Source organism: Curcuma longa, chromosome 9 (assembly GCF_044706935.1).
Source record: "Curcuma longa cultivar G26 ecotype Majalengka, Jawa Barat chromosome 9, ITB_CL_G26_1.1, whole genome shotgun sequence".
Taxonomy (NCBI): domain Eukaryota; kingdom Viridiplantae; phylum Streptophyta; class Magnoliopsida; order Zingiberales; family Zingiberaceae; genus Curcuma; species Curcuma longa.
This window is the reverse complement of record NC_133869.1, coordinates 7,607,661-7,633,572: the sequence shown is the minus strand read 5'-3', so window position 1 is coordinate 7,633,572 and position 25,912 is coordinate 7,607,661. Positions and strand designations below refer to the sequence as shown.

At 39.7% G+C, this 25,912-nt stretch overlaps 5 protein-coding genes across 5 annotated transcripts; 3 read left to right on the top strand and 2 right to left on the bottom strand.

The window, feature by feature from the left end:
- The first annotated feature begins 2,384 nt into the window (after positions 1-2,384).
- Positions 2,385-3,258, top strand: LOC141834615 (uncharacterized). Its single transcript, XM_074721932.1, has one exon. It carries the CDS (start codon positions 2,641-2,643, stop codon positions 3,094-3,096), a length of 456 nt encoding a protein of 151 aa, XP_074578033.1. The 5' UTR covers positions 2,385-2,640; the 3' UTR covers positions 3,097-3,258.
- A 1,768-nt stretch (positions 3,259-5,026) lies between these two features.
- LOC141834611 (serine/threonine-protein kinase BLUS1) lies at positions 5,027-6,960 on the bottom strand. The gene is made up of 2 exons (XM_074721928.1): positions 5,991-6,960; positions 5,027-5,766 (listed from the first exon to the last, which is right to left on the bottom strand). Exons 1-2 carry the CDS (start codon positions 6,935-6,937, stop codon positions 5,199-5,201), a joined length of 1,515 nt encoding a protein of 504 aa, XP_074578029.1. The 5' UTR covers positions 6,938-6,960; the 3' UTR covers positions 5,027-5,198.
- A 2,606-nt stretch (positions 6,961-9,566) lies between these two features.
- Positions 9,567-12,232, top strand: LOC141835237 (receptor like protein kinase S.2-like). The gene has a single exon (XM_074722666.1). The coding sequence runs from the start codon at positions 9,567-9,569 to the stop codon at positions 12,012-12,014; it is 2,448 nt and encodes an 815-aa protein (XP_074578767.1). The 3' UTR covers positions 12,015-12,232.
- A 2,279-nt stretch (positions 12,233-14,511) lies between these two features.
- Positions 14,512-18,476, top strand: LOC141834613 (serine carboxypeptidase 1). The gene is made up of 14 exons (XM_074721930.1): positions 14,512-14,728; positions 14,824-14,969; positions 15,440-15,510; positions 15,614-15,736; positions 15,944-16,046; positions 16,116-16,153; positions 16,237-16,338; positions 16,563-16,643; positions 16,717-16,959; positions 17,182-17,247; positions 17,353-17,474; positions 17,769-17,882; positions 18,079-18,124; positions 18,265-18,476. Exons 1-14 carry the CDS (start codon positions 14,574-14,576, stop codon positions 18,346-18,348), a joined length of 1,494 nt encoding a protein of 497 aa, XP_074578031.1. The 5' UTR covers positions 14,512-14,573; the 3' UTR covers positions 18,349-18,476.
- A 45-nt stretch (positions 18,477-18,521) lies between these two features.
- Positions 18,522-20,931, bottom strand: LOC141834612 (putative protein phosphatase 2C 33). The gene is made up of 6 exons (XM_074721929.1): positions 20,921-20,931; positions 20,217-20,594; positions 19,659-19,982; positions 19,466-19,583; positions 18,914-19,137; positions 18,522-18,822 (listed from the first exon to the last, which is right to left on the bottom strand). Exons 2-6 carry the CDS (start codon positions 20,394-20,396, stop codon positions 18,646-18,648), a joined length of 1,023 nt encoding a protein of 340 aa, XP_074578030.1. The 5' UTR covers positions 20,397-20,594; positions 20,921-20,931; the 3' UTR covers positions 18,522-18,645.
- Positions 20,932-25,912: the final 4,981 nt, after the last annotated feature.

Below are 25,912 nucleotides of genomic sequence, written 5' to 3'. Positions count from 1 at the left end.
TCAGCAAAATTAGAACTACACCAGTCTAAAAGTTGTTTTTCTTTATTTTCTTCTTCATATTTTGTGATTTTCAAGTTCAAATAGTTTAATTATTAAATAAAATAAAAAAATCAAGATTAAAATACTTTACCGGAGAAACACGGATTTTGATGCATATCGTTAGGGGGTGTTTGGTTGGGGGTAATCTATGATTACCTTGGTTATCTTCCAAGGTTATCATTGATAACCTTGTTTGGTTCAAGTTATGATCGATTCCCAAGTAATATAACATTACCGCCACATCAGCAAATGGGTTATAACCCGGTTATGTGATTACCTTGGCAGCCTAAGGTTTTCTACGATTCCTGAGGTTAACGAAATTTTTTCCATAATTACCCTCCTATTTTAAAATTGAATTAATTAAAATGTACTACAAAATATAATTAAAATCGAATTAATTAATTCAATAAATTTTAATTTAAATATTTATAAATTAAAAAATAATTTATTTTAAAATTAAAAAAATAAAATTAATGAATTATATTTATTAATTTAATAAATTATTTTATTAAAATAATTATTTTAATGAATTATTTTATTAAAAATACATATATATTTTTTAAAATTTTAAAATTTTAAAATATAAAATTAACAAATTATATTTATTAATTTAATAAATTATTTTATTAAAATAATTTTTTTAATAAATTATTTTATTAAAATAAAATTATCATATTATATTTATTAATTTAACGAATTATTTTATTAAAATAATTATTTTAATAAATTATTTTATTAAAATAAATATAAATTTATTTTAAATTTAAAAATATAAAATTAAGGAATTATATTTATTAATTTAATGGATTATTTTATTAAAATAATTATTTTATAAATTATTTTAAATATATAAATTTATTTTAAATTTTAAAAATAAAATTAACAAATTATATTTATTATTTTAATATTTATTATTAAAATAATTATTTTTAATGAATTATTTTATTAAAATAAAATTATCAAACTATATTTATTTAATTTAATGAATTATATTAAAATATAATTGAATGAAGGGTAATATAGTAAATATAAAACTGGTTATGTTTTATTCCCTTCAAATAAATAAAGTAAACCAAACAATATTAGGTTATGTTTTATGCCCCATAACCTTGGTTATGTGATTACCTAGTAATCACATAACCAAGGTTATACATCATAACTTGAACCAAACGCACCCTTAAAGTTTAAGAAATATGGGAGGCAGTCCGCCTCCGGGATTAATTGAGATGCGATCTTGGGCCATTGGGCCGGGCAGGCGCGCGTTAGCCCATTGGGCCAAATTTGAGAATTAATAACCGCATGTCTATAATATTTTCAAATTAAAAGAACTCGATCATTTATTCGTGAATCATGTTGTCCGCTAAGTGCCAAAAGGAGGAAACATAAAGGATCTTATCCACTTGATGGGCTTTCGTAGTTGAGCCCATCATTGTCCCCACTCACCTTCTCTTCCGCAAAAAGCCAATTTCGATAACTGTAAAATGGATAATGACTTAGCACATCCACAATCCATTCTCATTATAATACTCTACAGTCCTCAGGTTACAACGGATCCGATTGTGATTTATCCCCAGCTACGATGTATTTTAAAAATTTTCTTTCAAATGGGAAACGCAATCAAAGGATGCTGGACATCTGGATTGACCGCCGTATGCGCTTCCTGATTTACCATGGTGGTCGAAACTTCATGAGACCGGTCACCCCTGATTGAATCCATGGGATTTATCATTTTTTTATAATACTTTACACCTCATTAAAAAAACATAGAATCCACTATCACATACTCATTATAACAACATATCTCTTTCATTCACATTCTTTTTTATTCAAACTAGCCATTAAAAATAGCAATTAAAAATTTAATCATTTTATTCAATTTTTAATTTTAAAATTTATAATTTTTTAATAAAAATTAAAATTAATCATTAATAAAATTTTATTCAATTTTAAAATAACTGTTAAAATTAATTATTTTAATAAATATAATTAAAAATAAAAAATATATGTGGGGTGGGCCAGTCTCTTGGTTGGTTCATCCCATTTTTAATTGAACATATTTAATTATTTAAATACCTTCAACTAGAAGGTATTATAACATTCTTTTATAATGATATTTAATATCAATGAAATATTATATCATCCACAATGGATGCTCTTATGTGAAATTGTTCTGATATTAATATTGTAATAAAATAAAATAAAAAATACATTAAAAAATAATATTTTGAAAGTATAAAGGAGAATTTTGGAATCCAAAGAAACAAATAAAAACTATCCGTATATTTTGTATTTGCAATCGTCCGTATAATGATCTGGTTAGGTCATCGAGGTTTATAAATTATAATCCATCAAACCAAAAGCACGGAGATCCTCTCAGACCCCAAAAGGATGCCTATCTCGCCAGTCCTATCCAATCCCCATCGATATCAATCTCCGCTCTCGGCGATCGCTTCTTCTTCCTCAATCCTGATCCCTCCTTTCGCAGTCTCCACTTCTCTGTTGGTGCTTTTGCGGTGCTCGCCGCAGTAGTTGTAGGAAAGTGCCGATCTTTGAGGGGGAGTTCGTAGGTCGAAGGAAAGGAGAAAGAGGGGAAAGCAGAGAATGGCGGCCGGAGTGGCTTCATCGACTTCGGGGATCTTCGCTTCGATCTGCTTGCTGCAGTCGGCGATGGCGGCGACCTGCGGCGCGCTGATGATGTTCTACTTGAACGAGATCGCGGTGGTCGGGCACGGGCAGGAGACGGCGCGGAAGCTGCAGGGGTCGACGCCGCACGACCAGCTGCTAATCCAGACCTCCGACTCCTTCGCCGGCTTCCTCCTCTTTGCCATCGGGCTACTCCTCTTCATGGTCTCCTTCGTCAAAGACCGTGACTTCCAGGCCTTCTTCGCCAAGGGTTGCATCCTCCTGCACGGTGCCATGGCCCTTTGGCGTCTCTTCTTCGAGCGCCGCCTCGAGGACCTTGCACGTGTCTGGCCCCGCCAGATCGTTGGCGACCTCGTCCTCGGTCTCTCCTGGGTTCTCTTCCTTGTGTACTCTTGGAGAGAAAAATACGACTGATTGCATATCGCTGCAACTAAAGGTACATCCTTTCTGTATGCCTGTATCCCTCTGTGAGAATGAATTTCTTGTGAATCTATTGTTTTTTGCGTTGTGTAATATGCTTACTCTTGTGTAATGTTTGTTCTCTTTTCATTCATAGCATAATGAACATTTTCATGAGTTGTTTTGCAATGGTTCTTCTGTCTTGCACAGCTCCTTAAGCTTTCGAGCTATTGTTCTTTTGTCGTGTACAAAAATAGATTGGATTAAGTGTAAGCTTGTTAGTGATCAAATGAAATAGTTCTCTTCCTTGGAAAAAGAAAATGAAGTGTGCTCCTAGTCTATTATTTCAGCCTGTGCAAAAACCTGGATTGTAATCTTTTGATGGTCTTAACATAGCCTGCATCAGCTTTGTATCTAGTAGTTCAGTCTGTATGATTCTTGCAGTCTCTAATTTGGAATGACCTTAGTGTTAAAATATCAGCTTTCCGAATCCTGAGTGTGAATTACCAAGTCGTTTGTTAAGGATGATTAATGTATGCTAACCACATTGATTGATTTGGGAAAGAGCTAAGTATATTTTGGTCCTCTAGTGATTGAATTTTATGTTTATGTTGGCCACATTTTCAATGAGATACATTCACTGTTAGTTCCGCAAGGGCTCTAGCATACAGATGCAGCCAGAAAGGTGAATTCTTTTTCCTTGCCATGATCGACTAACTTTTCCTTGCAACAAAAATTGTTTTGATGTAAAAGTAATTCAACTTCCTTTTTTGAAGCAAGATAGTGATCTTCATTTCATTATGAATTGAAGTCGTTCTTGCATGTTGATCTAGAAGAAAAAAAATACAAAAACTCTATTTTAAGCTACAATTTTGGTCACAGTTAGCATGCTGAGGATCGCTTGGACAACGAGGTTTCTTTGCGGAAAGGAAAGCACTTTGCTTCTATGTCTTGTAGAAACTAGAAAACACAGAGAACTGGGAAGAAGAAAGACAGAGTAGATACAAAATGACAAGAAACTGAAACAGATTTATGTGGTTGGGCCAGACTGCCTATGCAAAAAGATCTTATGAACCCTGTATTTTATAAATTCATGAAAATAGGCATACATTCAACTGGATACATAATTTTTGAATAACAAAATAATAGCACAGACCACATCCACTGGATGATGACTAAACTGCCTTTGATGATTTAGGATGAGTCAGTTAGATGATGACTATAATTGCCTCCGATGATTTAGGATGAGTGAGCAGACGGAGGCTGAGTCAGATTGCATAGTTTAGAAGCATTTCTGTTCATGTTGACAAATTGGATGATTAACAACACATCATGAATTGATCAGTTCAGCACATCAGTTTGCTAGGTTTGATTGTTCTCCATTTTCTTAGTTACTAAACTCTCATTGTTCTTCATACTTTAAGATGCTGGATTTTGGTTTGAAATAAATGTGTGGAACTAATTGTGATACAATTTGTTGTGCAACAACCCAATGTTTCAAAGACACATGGCTTATCTATCTCCTTCTCAATTACCTCTAAGATTTCCCTCAATCTTTTTGTGAGTTGATCACATACATTGCTTGTGATTCTACTCTGAAACATGGTCCACTCAATGCCATTTAATCCATCAAATTTGCTGCTCAAAGAACTGACTTGAAGGTTCTCAAACCTGTGGCTCAAATGAACCTGCGTCAAGAACTGACATTAACCACAGATCATACATGGAAGATATTATTGTGAATTGACATTACTTCATTCATTATCCACCTATTGTCATATACTGTTGTGTGCTTTTGATTGGATGGATGCTTGCTACTTCACCATCAAGTATAGATGTGTGGCTATTAAACTTGTAGATAAACTTCCTTTCATAAACATTGGCTTTCTTAGGTACCCATTCAGTTGCACTATGAACAGAGACAACTTTGGCCAGAGGATTTTCAAAATGTAAAAAGTAAATCATCATTTACACTACCCACCATTGATTAAGTACGCTACACAGCACTTAGTTTACATTATGATTATAGAAGAGAACACCATAATATTTCATAATTTAACCCGAGTAAAGTAGTTATACTGAAAGCAGAGTAGTGTATAAGGTTAATATCTAGCCTCCTAGTCTGCGTTGCGCTTTATCTCCCTGAGCAGCTGCAGCTTGAGGTCGTCGACGGTGCGCTGCAGGCTGTTGATGTACTCCCACAGCTCCTGGTCCCGGAGGTTCACCATCATCACCATCTCCGACTCCGGCCGCTTCCCCCCGCCTCCGCCGTCGACCACCCTGCAGCAGCGCCCGCACCGCGACAGCACCTCCATCACCATCCCCCGCTGCAACTCCAGGCTGCTCAGCAGCGACACCAGGTTCGGCACCTGAGTATGCTTCACCACCACCATCGCCTGCTGCTTCTTAGCATCTGCGGCCTCTGTTTTCTCCTGATCTTGATTGCCATCTGCTGCCGCTGTTGGGTCCACCTTCGCGGCCGTCGCCTCCTTGTGGTCGTCGTCTTCTTTGCAGCTCTTGTCGTCGATTTCTGGTGGGTACACCGGGTCCAGCTCCAGCACGTCCTCGTTGAAGTTCCACCCGCTGATACGGCGGTTCTTGACCAGAGGAGTCGCCGAGCCCTCGGTGGCGGCGTGGTCGTAATTTATGTTGACCTCCTCCATGTTGTTAATCTTCTCCATGCATCTAAAATAATTTATATAAATCAGTACTTTAGAGAAATTTCATTTTCCTATCCAAATTTTATAATATTTTTCAAGGCCCAGCTTAAATTTGTAGAGTCTATATACTTCGCAGTTCTATTTTGTAAAATATGTGGGGTAAAGTGAAAAGGGCAAAATGCTGCCCCCAAAAGCCTATTTAATTAATTAACCAAAGCTGAAGGGGTAAATTGACTAATTGATCGAGACCTTTCGTGGATGGCGGGGACGGCATGCAAAACGTTCTTGACGAAGTACTCGTTGGACTTGCAGTTCTTGAAGAAAGGGTGGCGGAGGAGCTTGTCGGCGGACGGTCTCTTGGAGGGGTCGCGGCAGAGGCAGGCGGCCACCATGTCCTTGAAAGCCTTCGAGAACTTCTTCTTCTTCTTGATCTTGTCGAGATCGCCGCCGCCGCCGCAGCCGTGATGATCCTCGAAGCGGAGGCGGTTGGTGATCTTCATCATTAGAGACTTGGAGAGCGGGAGGTGGGAGAGCGGCGGGCGTCCGTGGGCGAGCTCTAGCGCGGTGATGCCGAAGGACCAGATGTCGGCCTTGATGCCGTAGCCGAGGTGGGAGTGCAGCACCTCCGGCGCCATCCAGTACGGCGTCCCGGCGACGTCGTTAAAGAAGGAGGAGGAAGCAGTGGTGGTGGTGGCAGAGTGGGACTCGTAGATGGACGCGGATACGCCGAAGTCGGCGAGCTTGACGGAGCCGTCGGAGTCGACGAGGATGTTGCCGGCCTTAATGTCGCGGTGGATGTGTCCCTGGCCGTGGAGGTAGGAGAGGGCGAGGAGGGTGTCGCGGAGAACGAAGGCGATGGAAGGCTCGGGGAGGCCGGCGGGGAAGGTGGAGGCGAGGATGGAGTGGAGGGACCCGGCGGCCATGAACGGCATCACGACCCACAGGTGGCGGTCGACCGTGAAGGAGCAGTGGGCGCGGAGGACGTTGGGATGGGAGAGCAGAGCCATGGCCTTGGCCTCGCGACGCACATCGTCCAGGTTGGCGCGCGACCTCTCCAGGTCGATCGACTTGATCGCCACCACCGGCGACGACGGGTGGTGGAGGCACGCCGCCTTGTACACCACAGCACTCACGCCGCTACCCACCTCGTAAAGAAGCCGGTACGACTTCGGATCCAGTGGATACGCCGCCGCCATCGCTCGTCACTTCCTGCTCTGCTCCTTAGTCGATTCCAGTCGGTCTTCTTCCCGGCCTGCTGCCCCGGCCTCTTCCTGCGATTTATATATGTGTGATCATGAGCAATCATGAGGCTAATAATTTTTTACATTTAATTCCTATTAATCGTCAGTAAATAGTATCTGAACACTTGCAGACAACGAATCTACCTGGCTGACTTAACAATGACCATAGTTCATATTTATCATAACCATTAATCCTCTACATTTTTGTGGAGCCAAGAAAGTGGATGAAAAGTTCACAGGAAGAAGAACAGGTGGTTACATGACCACCACATGGAACTGAAGAGCTTAACAGACATAACTGATTGCTGACCGTTTAATTAGTTCATGGTTAGGAAAAGAGTGGCCGGTAGTTGCAGTTGATCAAGCTATGCATGTGACGCAGACTACAAAAGCATCACATATTAATGTACGGGATCAAGAGTCCCGTGAGATCAGACTCCACGTAGATGGAAGTTGGTATATATCTTCATCTGAAGAGAGACGTTCGACAGAGACACTGGAAGCTCCCAGGTGTCCTGTTGATGTGAATGTTTTGCCAAATCTGATCGATAGCATGTCACAGACAGTAGATTACAGATCTTAGTCTCAAGTTATGAAACTGAAAATCTGGTCTCACTGACCAAAGCCAATTGGCCCAGATTGATGCTTTTTTGTCAGAGTAGACACTGCTCGAGCTCATTTTTTAGCAGAAAATCCATTTTCCATTTATCCAGGCATACACAAATTGTGTTGCCATCTCCAGAATTATAACTGATACAAGATATGATTGTTAGTGTCAGCCCTTAATGTCAATTCAGATTGAGTGAGATTCAAGTTGGACTCAAGTCAAATTGAATCTATTAAGAGAGTTGCATGATCATCATGCATGAGATTAATAGGGTATTAAATCCCTCATCATTAAGAGAGTTGCATGAACATCATTAAGAGGGTTGCATGATCATCATACATGGGATTATTAAAGGTATTAATTTCATGAAATCATAAGATCCAAAAACCTTTCATTTTCCATGGTTGGATATAAAAAGGGTTGAGAGGCTCTTGAGAGAAGGATTATTGGTCTTATTCCTCTTCTCTTCTACCTTGGCCGAACATAGTATTATGACTAACACCACGATCTAATTCCTCACCATCTCAGTGTTCGTGTGGATACCGTGGAGGCGCGAACACACTGATCGTGCTGAGATCCATCAACCTTTGAAGGCAAGACTTGCTATCGGGATTGCGAAGGGCTCGCATCGAAGGTAACTTCGATTCCAATAGATAGAATCGGTAAAAAGAATATGGTTTCGCATAGATCTTTTGGAGGGATCCCTTTTCCACTGCGTTTTATGCGGCTAAAATTGTTTTTAGGCGTATACAGATCCCTACAACGATAAATCTCGAACCTGGACCAGATCCTTCCATAAACTGTGATCAGTAGTTGGATGACTTAGCCAATGACCAATCTTGTGTCTAAAAGTAGCTTCCAGTTACCAAAAAAGCAGCTTGAATTGGAGTTCAAGAGATGAGAATTCAATGTTTATTCTTTGGTCTTGTGACTAATTTCTATGGGTGTCGTTCTCTCTTAAACCTTATCTGAAACTCCTCATTTTGTCGATTTCGAGAACAAACCATTTGGGTAGATAAGAGTTTGTTGTTCTTTCACAAACTCTCACTTAATTGATTGTACAAACTCTCACTAAAATGCTGCAAGCCTCGTCAGCTCATTTATTGTCCAACGTTGCAGTTCGATTGAAGAAAACATTCACAGTGTTCATTACGCATCATCACATATACAATTCAACTTCTCTTTTGAAGCAATCAATAGAATTATATTCAAGCCTATATTTCTTACTAAATCGTGTGTACGGCCGGATTAGTTAGTATGAACATCTTGAATCGTGGAAACACATCACAAATTATATATGTTGACTTCGATCTATTACATGAAATATTCAATAAGTGTGTTTTTCTCCTTTCCCTCCGCGTTGTCAAGTTTATTGCAACAAAAGTCATGTGATTCCTACTTCAACGTACGTAGCTTTCTAGAACTCGAAGAGCCAAGAATCTACCTTCCAAATTCAGTGTTTCCAAAAACCAGATCATAAATACAAATCCATTGTTGCATCGATCTTCTCACATTTTATCTTCATTACAAGACCTTTGGCAGAATGATTTATGGATGTGACTCCTCATTGAACCATAAAAGTCTTCCTTCCAGGTCGATTGATTCACGAGGCCGGTGATTACTCCATTTCTAAATTTTCAAAATGGAAGCTAAAGAACTAGTGAAAAGTTCCCAGTAAGCGACAATAGATGTAGAGCTGGACACAAGATTGGAGCTTTCACAACATCACATGATTCCATCTGTCTCCATTCTCTGAAGTTAACAATAATGCATTGTTCCTCACTTCTGCCAAACAATTCCCCAATTTTCCAACGATCAACTGGCCCACGCGTGTAACATGAAGTCAATGTACTCATCCCCCACAGACAGGAAGATTCACATACAATTATTAGTAAAATTATTTTAATTATTTTCTCTTTATATATTTATCGATTTTTGCCTTTCAATTTCATGCGTGAATTGCTCCACGAACGCGCCATGCCGCTCATCACGCGCCTCTGCTACGTTGTCCCCGCCGCCGGAGACGCAGATGACGGCGAGTGCTCCATGTTCTACTCCGCTAAACCTTCAATTGGGAAGCGTCCTCGTCGCCGAAATCATCGCCATGGGATCTCTGCCCGCGCCAGCGCCGTCCTCCGCTGGTTCTGCTCCCGGGGCCGACGGTGCCTCTGCTTCCGTGATTACGACCGCGAGGCCGACACTGACTCCCTCTACTTCGAGGATATCGCCGGCGTGCACTCGCTACCAATCATCAGCAAGGCCGTCAGCGGTAGCAGCCCCCGGATTTTTAGCTACTCCGAGATTTATATCGGGACCAACGGCTTCAGCGACAAGGAGGTCCTCGGCAGCGGCGGCTTCGGGCGAGTGTACCGTGCGGTGCTGCCCAGCGAAAGAACCGTCGTGGCAGTCAAGTGCGTCGCCCGACGCGGCGATCGGTTCGAGAAGGCCTTCGCGGCGGAGCTGGCGGCCGTCGCTCAGCTTCGCCACCGCAACCTCGTCCGCCTCCGGGGATGGTGCGTCCATGACGATCAGCTTCTGTTGGTCTACGATTACATGCCCAACCAAAGCCTCGATCGCTTCCTCTACCCTCCGTTCGCTGCCGGAGGGCAGCCGCTCGACTGGGCGTGTCGTCGCCGGATCGTGCAGGGCCTGGCGGAGGCCCTGTTCTACCTCCACGATCAGCTCGACACGCAGATCATCCACCGCGACGTGAAGACCAGCAACGTCATGCTCGATTCGGAGTTCAACGCCCGGCTCGGCGACTTTGGCCTCGCTCGGTGGCTAGATCACGGTGACGAAGTCCCTGAGACTTTGATACGGTCTTTCTCCAGGACGAACTACCAGTTCCGGCTGTCGGAAACGAGCCGGGTTGGCGGCACGATTGGGTACATCCCGCCGGAGAGCTTCCAGAAGCCCCGCAGCAGTGCGGCAATGGCAAAGTCGGACGTTTTCAGCTTCGGGATCGTGGTTCTGGAAGTGGCCACCGGGCGGCGGGCGGTGAACCTCTCGTCGCCCGACGATCAAATCTTCCTGCTAGATTGGGTCCGGCGGCTCGCGGACGAGGGTCGCTGCCTCGACGCCATGGATCAAAGACTGCCGGATGGTACCTTTTCTTTGTCGGAGGTGCGACGGCTCATCCACCTCGGCCTCCTCTGCTCCCTCTACGATCCGCACGCACGGCCGACCATGAAATGGGTAATGGAGACTCTCCTATCGGAGAGCAACTCCGCTGATGACCTTCCCTCTCTCCCAAGTTTCCGATCCCAACCGGGATACATCTCCTTCTCTCCTTCCACCACCATGACATCCAACGCGCTCACCGCTACATCCAACTTCCTCACCGCCAGAAACTCCACCCTGTTTTTAACCGCCGACGACGATGGCGGCGATAGTCGCCGCCAAGCCGGAAAGAAAATGCCCATAGTAGACACGCCGCACGAGATCCCATACGAGGAGATCAAGGCGATCACGAACAATTTCTCGGAGTCGCAGATGGTGGCCGAGATGGACTTCGGCACCGGCTACCGCGGCTACCTTGACAACCGCTTTCCGGTGCTGGTGAAACGACTCGGGATGCGCACGTGCCCGGCGCTGCGCGCTCGGTTCGCCGGCGAGCTCCACAACCTGGCGAGGTTACGTCACCGCCACCTCGTCCAGCTGCGTGGATGGTGCACGGAGCAGGGCGAGATGTTGGTCGTCTACGACTACTCCACCCCCAGTCTCCTCAGCCACCACCTCTTCCACCTCCGCACGGCGGCCCTGCCTTGGCGCCACCGCTACCACATCATCAAGTGCCTCGCCTCCGCCGTGCTCTACCTCCACGAGGAGTGGGAGGAGCAGGTGATCCACCGTAACATCACTTCCTCCGCCGTCTTCCTCGACCCGGAAATGAACCCCCGGCTCGGTGCCTTCGCGCTAGCTGAGTTCCTCTCGCGCAACGCGCACGGCCACTGCTCGGGGGCCCCCGCCACGGCGGCGCGCGGCATATTCGGGTACATGTCGCCTGAGTACGTGGAAACAGGGGAGGCAACGACGATGGCGGACGTGTACAGCTTCGGAATGGTGGTGCTCGAGGTGGTGAGCGGGCAGATGGCCGTGGACTTCCGTCGGCCGGAGGTTCTTCTGGTGAAGAAGGTGTGGGGGTTGGAGGCGAGGAAGCGGCCGCTGGAGGAGCTCGCCGACGGGAAGCTGGACGGGGAGTTCGACCGCGAGGAGTTGACCAGGCTGGTGAAGCTTGGGATTGCCTGCACGCGATCGAACCCGAAGCGGAGACCGAGGATGAGGCAAATCGTGAGCATATTGGATGGCAACGACGGGCTGCTGACGGAATTAAGGCATAAGAAGGAAGGCAGAGGCGACTGGGAAGGGAAGAATGCTGCAACACTGTCAATGGCTAGGAGAATTCAGGCTCTTGGGGTTCAGTGACACATATCTTCGATCACAGATCTCGTCAACTCTTTCCCTGCTCAAACACTGTTCTTCCCTGTTCTCTTCTGCTTCATGTAATCACTGACAAGGAAGAACATTTGCCGCAATGTTTCTGTCTGCACATGGATCTTGACGCTCGTGGTTTTGATTGATTAATCTATCTGAAATGGTAAAATCTTGGAAGGATCGATTTCATCCCATATTGATCGATGTGGATGAAAAAATATCATTTATCTGAAAGGAAAGGCTTGTGATGTGAACAACCAGAGTTACGTGACATTCATGATATTGATATGCTTCGTGTCATGTCGTATTAGGGCAAGACTTTGGAAGCAAACCAAACAATCTCATGGAACGTGGCTTCTCCTCCGCTTTAATCCATTTCCGACGCTTGTCCTGTCCGTTATCCTCCTCTTCTTTATCTTCTTCCTCGATGAGTTTCCAGAAAAAAACTAAACGCGCCCCAAGGGTTTTTGAAGGAAGAAAAACAGCACAATTCTTCTCGCCCTGCGAATTCCTGATTGTTGTCTTGAATTAATGACGTTTGATTTGTATTCCCTCGAATCAATCAATGTGATATCGTGTGAGTCAAATTGCATAGTTGAATTAGTTACGACGTAGTAAAGTTATAAAAATTTTGACCCGAGACAATGTTCTCTACTCTCGTGGTTTGCAACTTATTGGTTTATCAATGTGACATCGACCGTATGGATGGCGGATTCCAGTGTAGAAAAAGTGTGAGTCAAATCGGGCTTAATTGAATTGGGTCACAGCCAACTTGGCCCAATTACCACTTTTGCTAAAACCTTAAACAACCCATTCAAACAAAAAATCATATATATATATATTTTTATAATTTAGGTATCTAAATTTTAGTTGACTAATGATATAAAAGTAAATGATCTTTTTCTTGATTATCTCTCGGATAGATCTAGAGTTTCAAGATGATGGTGTCCTTTTCGCTTGCTCAGGCTCCTCTCCTCAACGCTTCTTAAATCAAGGTCATGAGTGGAATGTTGGTTGATTAAATTTCAATAACATATGAGCGAATGTATGTCAAGGTTGACCAATTCTATTAGCATTGTCATCCGACACTCAAGTCAAAACTAGAATGTAGTAAGAAAAAACCTCACAGAGATGTGAGAGAGAAACAAAGAGAAAATATAACAGAAAAAATTATCTTTGCACACAAGGAAAAAAATCATACTTCTAACCTACCTTTCTCTATTGTTATATAATTTGGGAAAAGGAATCTACATTTGGATATCCTTGAAGAGATAATTAGGGAGTAGAAGGGTGATAGTCATTAAGCTGCATCTCCAAGGATGCCCATGGGAGTAACTTATGTCCACCCGCTTTCCTTATGAGAGACGGTTAGGGGATAATCATTTGGGAGAATCTCCACGTGGTTCATCGAAGAGAACCCCGTTATCCACATGGATGACACCAACGGACAACAATCTTCAAAACTTGATCACCCAATTCGATTTGGCTGAACATCTGAGATATGTCTCCCGAACTCAAATAGAAATGTTAAGTACTTGGGGATTAGATCCCAAGTGACTTTCCTGAACTTAAGAAGGATGTCATTGTGTATCGATTATGTAGTAAAAAATGATGGTCATACTTAGTGTTCAGGGATATTAACTAAGTGCTCAAGGTTGTTCACCAATTAGTGCTCAGGGATGATGATCATACTTAGTGTTTAGGATGTTGACCATTTAGTGCTCAAGATAATGATCATACTTAGTACTCGACGTCATTCTGGAGATAAATATTTAGTGCTCAATTAAGCTTAATCAGTCGAGAAGTGAGACCGACCATTCAATAAATAATTCAGATACCATAACAAAATATTCAAAAAAAAATCATACATCTTATCATCCTCCTACTGCAAGTATCTATTATGTAATATATTATATAACACTCTTTGTATTTCCTATATTTCCTCGTAAATTTTATAATCGTAGAGTATCATCCTCTCCATGTATTGTGCAATACATTATAAAAGATTATATAACACTCTTTGTATTTCCAATATTTTTATCATGAATTTTATAATTGTGGAGTACGCCGATGGTCCATGAATTAGTTTGATTAAACTTCTTCACCCACCACGTGCTCTATTTTGTCCCATGAGCTATCTTAATCACCACAACTACTTTTATCAACAAACTTATTGTTTCCTTCACCAAGTTTAGCAATTCAAATGCTTCCTCAATTTAATTAATGGGTAAATGATCGATGATTAGTTCCATTTTAAGTATATCCATTTACTAATATAGATAATAATATTTTTTTCCTTTAATAATTAAAGTTTAAAGTAGCGGTCCCTTGTTTCTTTCCAAAAACATTATCTTTGTTAGCCAATCAGCTCGCTCACCGTCTCATCATTGAGGGCGGAGACTTCTTGGGAAAGCATGGCGGTCAGTGTCGCACTCAAAGTTCCAATTTTTAAGATAAGAATGAAAATTTTCTCTTTTTTTTTACGCCGATGATTGATCTCGACATTATAAATATCCGCTAGGTCTTCGATCGAGAGCCAGGCGCAATTCGATGGCCATCCCTCGCCGCTGCAGCGCTCCCCTGTTAGGGTTGCTGTTCCTCCTTGCTGGTGGTCTTTGCTGCTTGTCTTTAGCGGCTCCCGAGGGTGCTCGAATCACGTCCCTTCCGGGATTCAATGGAACGCTCCCCTCTGATCACTATGGCGGGTAGGAATTGATGTGGAGGGCATAGTGATGGTGTGTTTGATAGTAGTGAAAAAAAAATTTTTTTTAAAAAATTAACCTTTCCGTTGGGGAAATAGGTACGTGACGATAGATGAAGAACATGGGAGGAAGCTCTACTACTACTTTGTGCTCTCGGAGGGGAACCCTTCCACGGATCCTCTGGTGCTGTGGCTCAATGGTGGGCCGGGATGTTCCAGCTTCGATGGATTCGTTTATGAGCATGGTAATAGTGTTGTTCTTAATCTCTTTTTCAAGTTTCCAGAGGATGGACACCATTCTGGATGTGGATTGTTTGTTTGGCATCATCCAATAGCTAATTGACTCAAAAATCCTGATGTTCCTGTTTCCTTAACGAGGTATTGGAATAATGGATATGCACTTTATAGTGCCAAAATTCGCTCTTTGGAGTGAAAGAATCAATGAGAACCAAATCCTCAAAGAACTGTAATTAGTACTTGAAAAATCTGCATCTTCATCCTTGAAGATGCTTTTTGTTGTATCTCGAATTTCAACTTGTCATGTAGGCCCATTTAAATTGTAACCTACTGAACAATTAGCTTGTAGAGCTTACTTTACACTGTTCATGAGAGTTATATTAACCCTGAAACGCTGGAGATAATATATCCTTTTCTGTCTTCTTATTCTGAGTCTTCCTATAAAGATGTCTAACACTAATTTAATCTTTCATGGCAGGTCCATTCAATTTTGAATCTGGGGGCAAAAGCCTGCCAAAGCTACATCTTAATCCTTATAGCTGGTCAAAGGTGTCGATTTGCCCAAGATTTCACAAATAGTGGTTGCAAATTCTGTGTTGCTGCTTGCTTATGGTTCTGATCATCTGATGGTTATTTTGCCCCCTAATCTCAGGTCTCTAATGTCCTCTATTTGGATTCTCCAGCTGGAGTTGGACTGTCCTACTCCAACAATAAGTCAGATTATGTCACTGGTGATCTGAAGACAGCTTCTGATTCACACAAGTTCCTTTTGAAGGTGCCTTCTCACATATACATGCATTAATGTATCCCCTTCTATCATTCAGCAAGCTAACCTAATAGTTAAGACAAACATGGTTTGATCACTATGATGCCTCATTAAGTAAGATATTGAGTCTTCAAAGATGAACAAAATTAGAAAAAGTTCAATTATGTGCATATCAATTGACTTGTATTTTTTTTTCTTGTGGGATTGTACAAGCAGTGGTTTCAGTTATACCCTGAGTTTCTAGCAAATCCATTTTACATATCCGGGGAGTCTTATGCTGGAGTTTATGTTCCAACTCTTTCTTATGAAGTTGCTCAAGGTACAAAGACAACACTGTTGAGTTGGTTAATTTCTTCCTCTTTGCTTTTGTTGACAAATTTCCTTCCAGGAATCAAGTCTGGAGTAGAGCCAATTCTAAATTTAAAGGTATCATATTATGGTTTTCTTGTTTCCTTTCTTCAATATATGTTCAGACATAATTTCAAACCTCTCCCATATACTCCTTTCAGGGCTACATGGTTGGAAATGGGGTTGCTGATGCTGTGTTTGATGGAGATGCTCTTGTTCCATTTGCATTTGGAATGGGACTCATATCAAGTGATTTGTTGCAGGTGTTGCTTTCACGCTGCACTATACTTAAGTCAATTATCAAAATAGAAGTTAATACTATCCAGCGGATAAGTTTCATGGATTGTGAAAGTGGATTTATTAACAAATCAACAAGATGGCCAATTTGCTGATGAATGCATACTATATCTATATCTGCTTAGTTCATCTTCAATTTCAACTGGTCACTGCTTACTTGGTTACATCATTTTGTGTGCTTCTGTTTCAGGAAGTTAATAATGCTTGCAGTGGAAGTTACTGGAATCCAACAAATGAGAATTGTGAAAGCCAGCTACACAAAGTTGATAAGGTAATATTGATCTTTTTTTGTGTCAATCTACTTTAACTGATAATATGAAGGCTCACTTTGCTGGCATGTCCAGGTACTTGATGACCTTAACATCTATGATATCCTTGAGCCCTGCTATCACAGTCCTGAGAGCAGTGAAGTTACACTTCGTAATGACAAGTTGCCTTTGAGTTTCAGAAGATTGGGTGAGACCAATAGGCCTTTACCTGTTCGAAAAAGAATGTTTGGACGTTCTTGGCCTTATAGAGCACCAGTCAAACAAGGGCGTATCCCTACCTGGCCAGAACTTGGACTTGGAAGTGCAGTTCCCTGTACGGTGAGTGCCCTAATAGTAGTAAATTTATAAAGGGCATGACATGATCTTAAAGATGGGATTGGGAGCATGTTTAGTAGTTGGTAGTTTACTAGCTTATGGAATGATCATTTGTCAAATTAACGGGCACTGCAGTGTTAGTGAGAAGTGAACACTATTTTGCTTGATAATTTATTGCTCAACCTTCAAGCAACGATGTCATTCTTGACTTGAATTATGCTGTAGGATGATCAAGTTGCAACTGCATGGCTGAATGATGAATCAGTGAGATCGGCAATTCATGCCGAGATGGTACACTAAAACAGATTACTGAAAACTATTAACCACTTCATTGTTCCAATGAAACTAAGTCATTTATCTTTGATACTTTTTTTCCTTTCGCTCTAAAATGGTTAGGCAAGCATAATAGGACCATGGGAACTCTGTACAGACAAGATTGACTTCTACAGTGATGCTGGAAGCATGATCAAGTATCACAAGAACCTAACTGCTATTGGTTATCGCGCACTCATATTCAGGTAATTTGCCTTTTAATTTTTCTTTGGAGTGCAATCTTTCTCGGTAATAGAAGTCCTATCCTTTTAACATCTGGCAATACAATTTCTGCGTGCAAAGTTTTGTAACATGAAGGGAACAAAAAGCAACATCTGTTCCAAAAGTTGCCCATCAAGGTTAAAATAAGATTTCAACATCAGAACCAGTGCTCTGATTTCCAGTTAAATGTCTTTTTTTTTTGCTCATCAAGGTTAAAGTTCTATACTGTTTGGAATTGTCTTTTAAAAAGCAACATAATGGTATTGTTTTTACGGCAGTGGTGATCATGATATGTGTGTGCCTTACACCGGTAGTGAAGCATGGACTAGATCACTCGGCTATGGAATTATTGATGAATGGAGACCTTGGTACGTTGATGCTCAAGTTGCTGGGTAAGCATTCAACCTCTTGCGCTCTAACACAGCAGGTGGATAAATTATGCGATCACATCGGCCGGTTAAGGAAAGCAAAATCAATTAGCTTAGACTCGCAAATTGCAAGTCGTGCTGCAAATGACTAGGACTTAATCTCACTACTTCACTGCCACAATTCATTTCTCATCATCCCTTTTTATTCTTTTCTTTGCAGATACACCCAAGGGTACGATCATAATCTTACCTTTCTCACCATAAAGGTATAATTTGAACTTTTGTTTTGAATCTTCACATATCGTTTCCAAAGTGACATGAACTTAAAATATTCACTACATGTTTCTTTGATCAGCATCCAAATCTTTTGACTTTGCTTATGCTTTCTTGTGATATCGCATTTTAGGGAGCTGGTCATACTGTTCCTGAATACAAGCCAAAAGAGGCATTGGCCTTCTACACACGTTGGCTGGCGGGCACAAGCATTTGAAACAAATTGTTTTGCATTTGAAACAACTTGGTACTTAACCTATCATCTGGCCAATCTTGCACTAACTTCCATCTGTTTATGTTAGTGTTCTCTTGCTTAAATAATGCAATGGCAAACTGGTTTATGAAGATACTTGCCCTATCACTCAACTCTTAGTCTACGACAAAACAAAATAGCAATAAGAATGTTCAGTTCCTCACTTGGTAATAATATAGAATGAAGATCAAAGAGTTCAGTTAAGAAACATGACAAGTAAAATGGCAATGCCACACTTGTTTAAAACCCACAACCTCGATGTCATCCATCTGAATTAAGGAAGAGGCAAACCACAGCGCAGTCATCGATCTTTGACGTTGGATACTTGAACTCCCAAGCCAGAGCAGCTGATTCAACGAGAGAGCGAGCAGACGACGACCTCGTTGGAGCAGAAGCAACGATGCTTACCACATCTTCGTTGGACAAAACATCCCAGACCTGGCAAAATCTAGGAAGATCTTAAAGTATATTTCTCGTAGAACATTCATTGGGCTTGGAGTACGTTGAAAGAAGTGAATGAATCTCTCACCCCATCAGTTGCCAAGACGACAAACTCGTCTTTTGCTGCAACGCGTCTGTATGAAACCTCCGGAACTGAGATTAAACCGAAATCCTTCAAACAAAAATCTCCAAAAGCCCGCGCCATGGCCAAGCCGGGCGAGTCCCGATTGGGCAACCATACTCGAGCGACTTCTGGTTCGTTCTTCATGGCAAAGACACGGCCCCTGTGACGCCTAATTCTTTCGGCTTCCCCTTGAAAAGAAAAAGAACAGAATGGCATATTTGCAGAAAGTCAACTTGTTAGAAGAGAAAGCACTTTGACTACAGAGAAAAGTCAACGACGAAGTGGCACTCTAATCTAGTGATCATCCAACTAAGCTCCACTGAAGCTTTAGTAAGTGATGAAAGGGTGGCATGGCATATTTGAAAACATAGGTTTATTTCGAATGAGAATGGTTTTGAACATAGATTTATCAGAACTGTAAGAATGGTTAGTTAAGAATGTCAAAAATGGACTGAAGGATGAACATGACAGAATGTATGAACAAGTGTAAGATGAAAACAGTGGGGGAAAACATACGGGGGAGGCTCGGTTTGAGATCCGTGGTCAATTGAACTGCAATCAAAGAGTTGTTTTCATCTCTAGTGCCCAAAACTGCTCTCGAATCTCCGACATTTCCAATGACAAGATCTTCTCCCTGTAGAAGACGAGATCGATCACAAAAGAGAAAAACGAACAAGTTGCTAAATAAAATGGGAAGCTATATATCAACCTGCTTGAGCAGAGCGACTGCTGTCGTCCCACTGAAGAAACAATCAATTTCCGGGTGAAGCCTGAGTTCTTTATCCACAACTCTGAATGCCTCGAGGAATGAATCTTTCCATGCTTGAAAGAATTTTAAATGCCTATCCTTTCCTTCAAAGCCATCAGAAGCTCTGGGCTCTTTTAGGAAACTTGCAGATGGAATTGCCTCCCGAGTCATGGCACGTAGATTCAGAGGGATAATGTCTCTTACTTTCCTTGCCACCATGTGGCCATTTGGACCGTGACCATCAAAAACTCCGCAAAAGATTGCATCGCTCCTACCACCAAAGTTCTGCAGGTTAAAGATGAAGTTGTTACGATTACATCTTCAATAATCCAGACTAGGAAGGAAAGCTCGATCCGCCGGATTAATTTTCTCGATGCATCTGCGTTACAGATCTTACAGAAGGACTTCGACATATATGGGATCAGTAGTCGTATTCTGTCGTCTTACGATGTGACGAGCTAGACAAAGATAGTCGGCTGGAATTCAACAAAATACAACGACGGCGACAAAATAAATCACCTCCCAAACGATCATGGCGTCCTGGTTGGTCCCCTTCTTGCCCTGCTGGGTGAAGAGTGACGCGGCGCTGGTGGCGCCGTTGAGGCACATCCTCCCGGGGATTCCGCAGAGCTCCTCCTCATCCGGGGACGACGGGTTGGGGCCACCGCTCCGTCCGTCAGACGACAGGCAGGACCCCATCGGGAGGGTCCTGATCACGTTCAATATGCACTCCAGAGCGGCGAGGCAGTCGAACCGAACGAAAAGAGTTGGAGGATCCGTTGATTCCCAGATGGAAAACTCGCCCTTCAGTGCTATTCTATACGAGCTATCCGATTCCTTCTGCGCCAGGCTTCTCCTCTCCTCTTTGAGATGGGTGCTTCCGTGCTTGTCGATGAACTGCAAATCGAGAAGAGGAGGAGAACAGGGGTAACAAAAAACGAAGAAGCAAATTATGTGCAAAAGTAAGGATTGCAAATCGGATAGTAGCAAAATCAAAAACTAAATCTTGAAGGAAATATCATTAAGAATCGATTGAAAAAAAACAACAAGAACACTGATCTCTACGAGAAAAAAAAACACTTTTTTAAACTGATGAAAAGGATCATACCAAATGGACAAGAGGGGCAGCGGAAGAAATCGGGCGATGAAGAAGAAAATTAAAACCTCCTCTCCAGTCTCTGACAATTATTTATTGAACGACGTTGAGGACTGTGGACTACAACCTCTCTCCTTCTTCTCGAACCCTTCGGCTCCTCCTTCAACTCCAAATGCAAATCCGTGTACGCCAATGCCTCCTTTACTCCTGCGCAATTGCTCGCTCTCCCTCTTGCTCTGTCTCTCCTTCCTCTTGGTTTTGGGTTTGTATGATGATCCTGGGTTCCCTGTCGACGTGTGTTCTTCTTTTTCCTTGCAGTTTTTTTCTCCACTTGAGTAAATTATTTAATTTCAATTTGTCTAGACAATTTAATGATTGAGATTTTTCTCTCCTCAATAGTTATTTATTTTTCTTATTTAGAATATCATACTTTTATTTGCTTACTTATTCGATAGATGGAACTAAAAATTAAAAGGGTGAAAATTAAAAGGATATTTTAAATTATATAAATAGTCAAAAGAATGTTCTTACCCATTAGTATAGTTATAGTAGCTACTCTATAATTGCTATAATATAAAAATTAATCAAATTATTAATATAAAATACTATTGTATTAAAAAAATACTCTTTATTAACTTAGTAAAAATTATTTAAACTTTTATTAAAATTATTTTAAATTGTTATAGCAGCTAATTAGTTGCTATATAATTACTTGATAGTTGTTACAATATTATAATAATATTATATTAACTATTACACAATAACTCTAAAAGTCAAGAATAATATTATAGCCAAGTAATTGATATATGTTATAGCAATTAGTCATAATTATTACAATAATATTGAAAGTGTATTCTATAGACAAAATATGTAGTAGGGCACATTTTGATTTTTTTTTAAGGCGTGTTCTTGCAATTTGCATAATTTAGGACTTTTGATTTTTATTCAATAAAAAATATGTTAATATTGTTGGCTAGATTTCACTATGGCCACTAGTACATTTTTTTTAAAAAAAATGCCTCAAATAAAAGATTTATAAATTTAAATTTAATGTCTCTAACATGTAAAACAATTTAATTTAATGCCTTTTTATATGTGAAATAGTTTCACCTAATAAAAATAGTATAAATTTCAACATTAAATTCATGACTAAAACGGAATCTAAATTTATATAATACGAAACTAACTAAAATAATATAAATTAAATAAATTGATATTCCTATTTTTTTCCTAGAAGATCTCCCAATATTTCATAAATTTAGAATGTAAACACAAAAATATGTGTAAAATATTTATATAAAAAAATCACTCGATATCAATCAATTCATCGTTAAAGTTGATATTGATGTATACATATAATGTGTTAAAAATAAATTGTATTTTTGTTGATATTTGAGGTTTGAAAGGATTCTAATATTTTCATTTTAATATCGTATAAAAAGATTTATCATAGTAAATTTAGGAACATGTTGATTGTCATTATAAAATTTTTTTATGATTAATATAATATTTTATTTTAATAATGTGGATCGTCTTGCTAGAAGATCTAAGATAAAAAAAATCTAATAAATAATGCTGGATAGAAATATATCAAATCTCATTTATTAACAACAATACATGAAAAATCATGTAATCATATTGTTGGTGGTCCAAATGATGTGAATTTTCACCACACAACTGATTTTTTTTTAATAAAAACTAAAATATTTTTTGACTTTTTTATATTTTCGAAGCCGTGCAAATTAATGATCGACAGGTATGTGATAATGTGAACGGCAAAAACATTAATCAAATATTCAACGCATTAATATCTAGCAACAACGATGGCTTGTTGATGTGCACAACTCGGCCAAAATTATATCAAAATTAGTGTTTATTTTTAAAAAAATCACCATGCATTTCACGAGCCATTTTTCCACCCATAAAAAAAATATGAATTATATGGATAATCTAAATATTAAATATAATATATATAAGAAAAAATGTAAAATAATAATGGGCCTTATTACTCTATATCGGGCGGGCCAATGATTGATTTGGGCCGACTCAAACCACCATTGGGGTGAGGAAGAAGAGTCTGAAATGCGAGAGATGATACTGATTAGGGGAATTAAATTTTTTTTTTAAATCATGCTAATTAACGATTTTGGCATTTATAATTAAATCTCATGTCCTAAAATGATCACTTTCTTGTAGTGTGAATATGCTTGAATTGTTCTTGGAATTTACTCATCAATAATCAAGAAGACCATAGGATTCAATTTTCGTCATGGTCTTTAGAAGAATTATTACTCAAACTGTATGTCTTATCTTCTAGGGTAAGGGGATAAGTCGAAATAGGATAGGTTCTGAGATGTTAGGTTTTCCCCCAGTCCCCACGATCATGATGTAGCGTTATAATTAAAGGGACCGAGACGCATGCAATGATACGTTCCATGTGATGTGGGGACGCCCGCATACATGTTGCCAAATTGAGCGAGACTGCCTTCTTTTGTCGTGGGCTCCCATGCTTGTAGGGTGGCAACTGCTGCAGTGCGGCCTCATCAGTCTCTTATTTGTCGTATGCGATCGAATTCTTAAAAAAAAATGATAAATCACAGTCAGTCTTATAAACTCAATCCTTGAGGTGACCGGTTCGATCCCACAGAAATTTCCCACTGACCATCAGGGTAAATCGGGAAGCACATACGGCGGCAAATCCAGATGCCCAACATCCTTTAATTGTGTTTCCCATTTGAAAGAAAATTATTGCAAATACGCGTGAATCAAACCGCGGATCCCTGGGTCACAATCCGGATGTCCTACCGTTACCATTGCCCCGGGGACGATCAAATTCTTTTAAGCAGAGCTTTTAGGCATCGTTGCACATCTAAATGGACAATATTAGAATATATATAATTAATTTTACTTTCTATTCCAATTTTATGTCTTTTATTGATCTAAATAACATGATTTATTTATGATATACTCATAAACAAGTTACAAATTAAATCATCAATCCAATATATTGCACTCATAAAAAAAGTATCATTTCAGGTACGATTAATTCCTTTGTACATCAAATCGATGATGGACCAGAATTGCACCATTTTTTTTTATCAAGAGAAGTATAATTTAAACTAAAGATGATTAATTAATAGGCCTTAAATTACAATTAATAAATCCTTATAGTACTGTATAAGAAATTAAAATGTAAATGCGACTGAGATGTTGAAACTCAACAGATAATTTATCGATTCATTCACTCAGTATTTTTTGATGATAAACTCGACCATCATATATATATATATATATAGACGGTTAATTAACTAACAGATAACTCTCTGGCTAGTACCACTCACATCGATCTCTAGGGAAAACGCCAAGATCGGAGCCCTGGAAGGAGTCGTGAAGTTAACTTTGCCGACACAGCCTCATGCAAGCATTCAGCAGCTACATGTGGAGTCTTCATTATTGCTGATTGACAACCTTTACAGACAGACAGGTTTCCCTATCCATTAATCCAACAGTCAAGGCAGGCAGCACAGGAAGCTAAATGCCTATTGGAAGGAGTGAAAGCCTTCACGTACGTCCACTTGCGCCATTATTGCCCATGTCGTTTGCAGACCCTTCAATATTTATCCAAATACTATACTGTACTGCACACATTATATATGGATAGATATAGATTTTTCCCCACGCAATTTTCCCCTATAAAAAGGGTGGTGCATGAGGGTTGTCTCAAGCCGATATCGATCGAGGATCGAGAATATCACAAGAAACATCAAGAGCAATGGCAGAAGAGAGAGAGTACAGCCTCAGCTAAGTACAGAGCTATATAGTCTGAAGGTTGAAGGCTGTACCCTCTCTCTTCTTCTCTTGCTCTAGTGATGAACATATATACGTGCATATATATATATATATAGCATGCAGTTAATTACAAGTTCTGTTCTTGTGTCGAATGGTATGTATAACAGTTGATATATATATACCAAGCACCTAAATAATGTTATTATTCTTATATATATATGTATATAACAACGCAGTTTGTCTTCCACATAACGATTTTCAAATGTTTACTCTTTGCAGGGTTTACTACTGTTCATGCATGGCTAATTAGCTGCTTTACAGGCAAATTAATTCATGCATATCTGGCATATAGGCATATACCTGACTGTCGATATTTAAATTTTAACCTTGGAATATGACGTTGAGAAAAGTCAAAACACAAATTTAATTAGTCAGCCTTCGAAGAGAAGGATTATAGCAAAAAAAAAAAAAAGTTTTTTTCTCTCTAATTTTGTTTTCTTTGAAAGAGTGTTTAACATGAGGAGGAAAATGTTTTTTTTCTTTTGTGTTCTTGTTTTGTATGTATATTTTGGTCAAATTAAGAGATAAATATATATGAGATCCAAAGTGCTAATGGAATTAACACACTGGTATTGAATACTTTAGAAGTTTTAAGAGTTGGGATAAGTTAAATTGATTGGCAAGTGTATTGCGATAAATTAAATTATTGCAACTTAATTAATAATTTAAAATGGCATAAGCTAGATTGGTATTATGCGCAGTGATGCAAAATATAAGTAATATACTAATTATTTGTTTAATTGATTTGGCATTTTTTGCATGATATTTTATTTGATAACTAATAATATAAACCATAACATGATAGAGAGTTATGTACTTTTATCCATATGCTGCTTGTTTTTTTTATCATTTTTTAATTCCATTTTCTGAAAGTTTAATCTGTGCATGGTTCACTGTGCTTGGTTTGTTGTTTTTTAGTTCAATTATTTGACACTCTTATTAATTATTTTTAGTATACATTAATAAAAGGAACTAAGTATATAGTATATAATTATTTAAGCTAAAAAAACACGCTGTAATTTTATAGTTTTGACTGAAAATACTAATATAGATATTTAAATTAAGAAATAGAGCTTAAAATAATTTTGTAATCTTGTTTTTTTACTTGACTAAAATTATTTTTCTCTTGTAATTAATTTGAATTTTAGAGGTTGATTTTTTAATATAAATAAGTTATATTTCAAATTTATTTAATAGACCAACTGTTTAATATGAAAATTTTTGATTATATGTGAAAAATTCAATCAAGATTAATATATAGTCTAATTTT

Bases quoted from the DNA above. Each gene is read 5' to 3' on its own strand.
- LOC141834612 (XM_074721929.1), bottom strand. From the start codon at position 20,396: ATGGGGTCCTGCCTGTCGTCTGACGGACGGAGCGGTGGCCCCAACCCG. The intron at 19,983-20,216 runs GTGATTTATTTT...TTTAACCTGCAG, and splicing joins ACGCCATGATCGTTTGGGAG to AACTTTGGTGGTAGGAGCGA. The intron at 19,584-19,658 runs GTTGATATATAG...CGTCTTCTACAG, and splicing joins CAGTCGCTCTGCTCAAGCAG to GGAGAAGATCTTGTCATTGG.
- LOC141834615 (XM_074721932.1), top strand. From the start codon at position 2,641: ATGGCGGCCGGAGTGGCTTCATCGACTTCGGGGATCTTCGCTTCGATC.
- LOC141834611 (XM_074721928.1), bottom strand. From the start codon at position 6,937: ATGGCGGCGGCGTATCCACTGGATCCGAAGTCGTACCGGCTTCTTTAC. The intron at 5,767-5,990 runs GTCTCGATCAAT...AAATTATTTTAG, and splicing joins GTCCCCGCCATCCACGAAAG to ATGCATGGAGAAGATTAACA.
- LOC141834613 (XM_074721930.1), top strand. From the start codon at position 14,574: ATGGCCATCCCTCGCCGCTGCAGCGCTCCCCTGTTAGGGTTGCTGTTC. The intron at 15,737-15,943 runs GTGCCTTCTCAC...TTGTACAAGCAG, and splicing joins CACACAAGTTCCTTTTGAAG to TGGTTTCAGTTATACCCTGA. The intron at 16,154-16,236 runs GTATCATATTAT...TACTCCTTTCAG, and splicing joins AGCCAATTCTAAATTTAAAG to GGCTACATGGTTGGAAATGG.
- LOC141835237 (XM_074722666.1), top strand. From the start codon at position 9,567: ATGCCGCTCATCACGCGCCTCTGCTACGTTGTCCCCGCCGCCGGAGAC.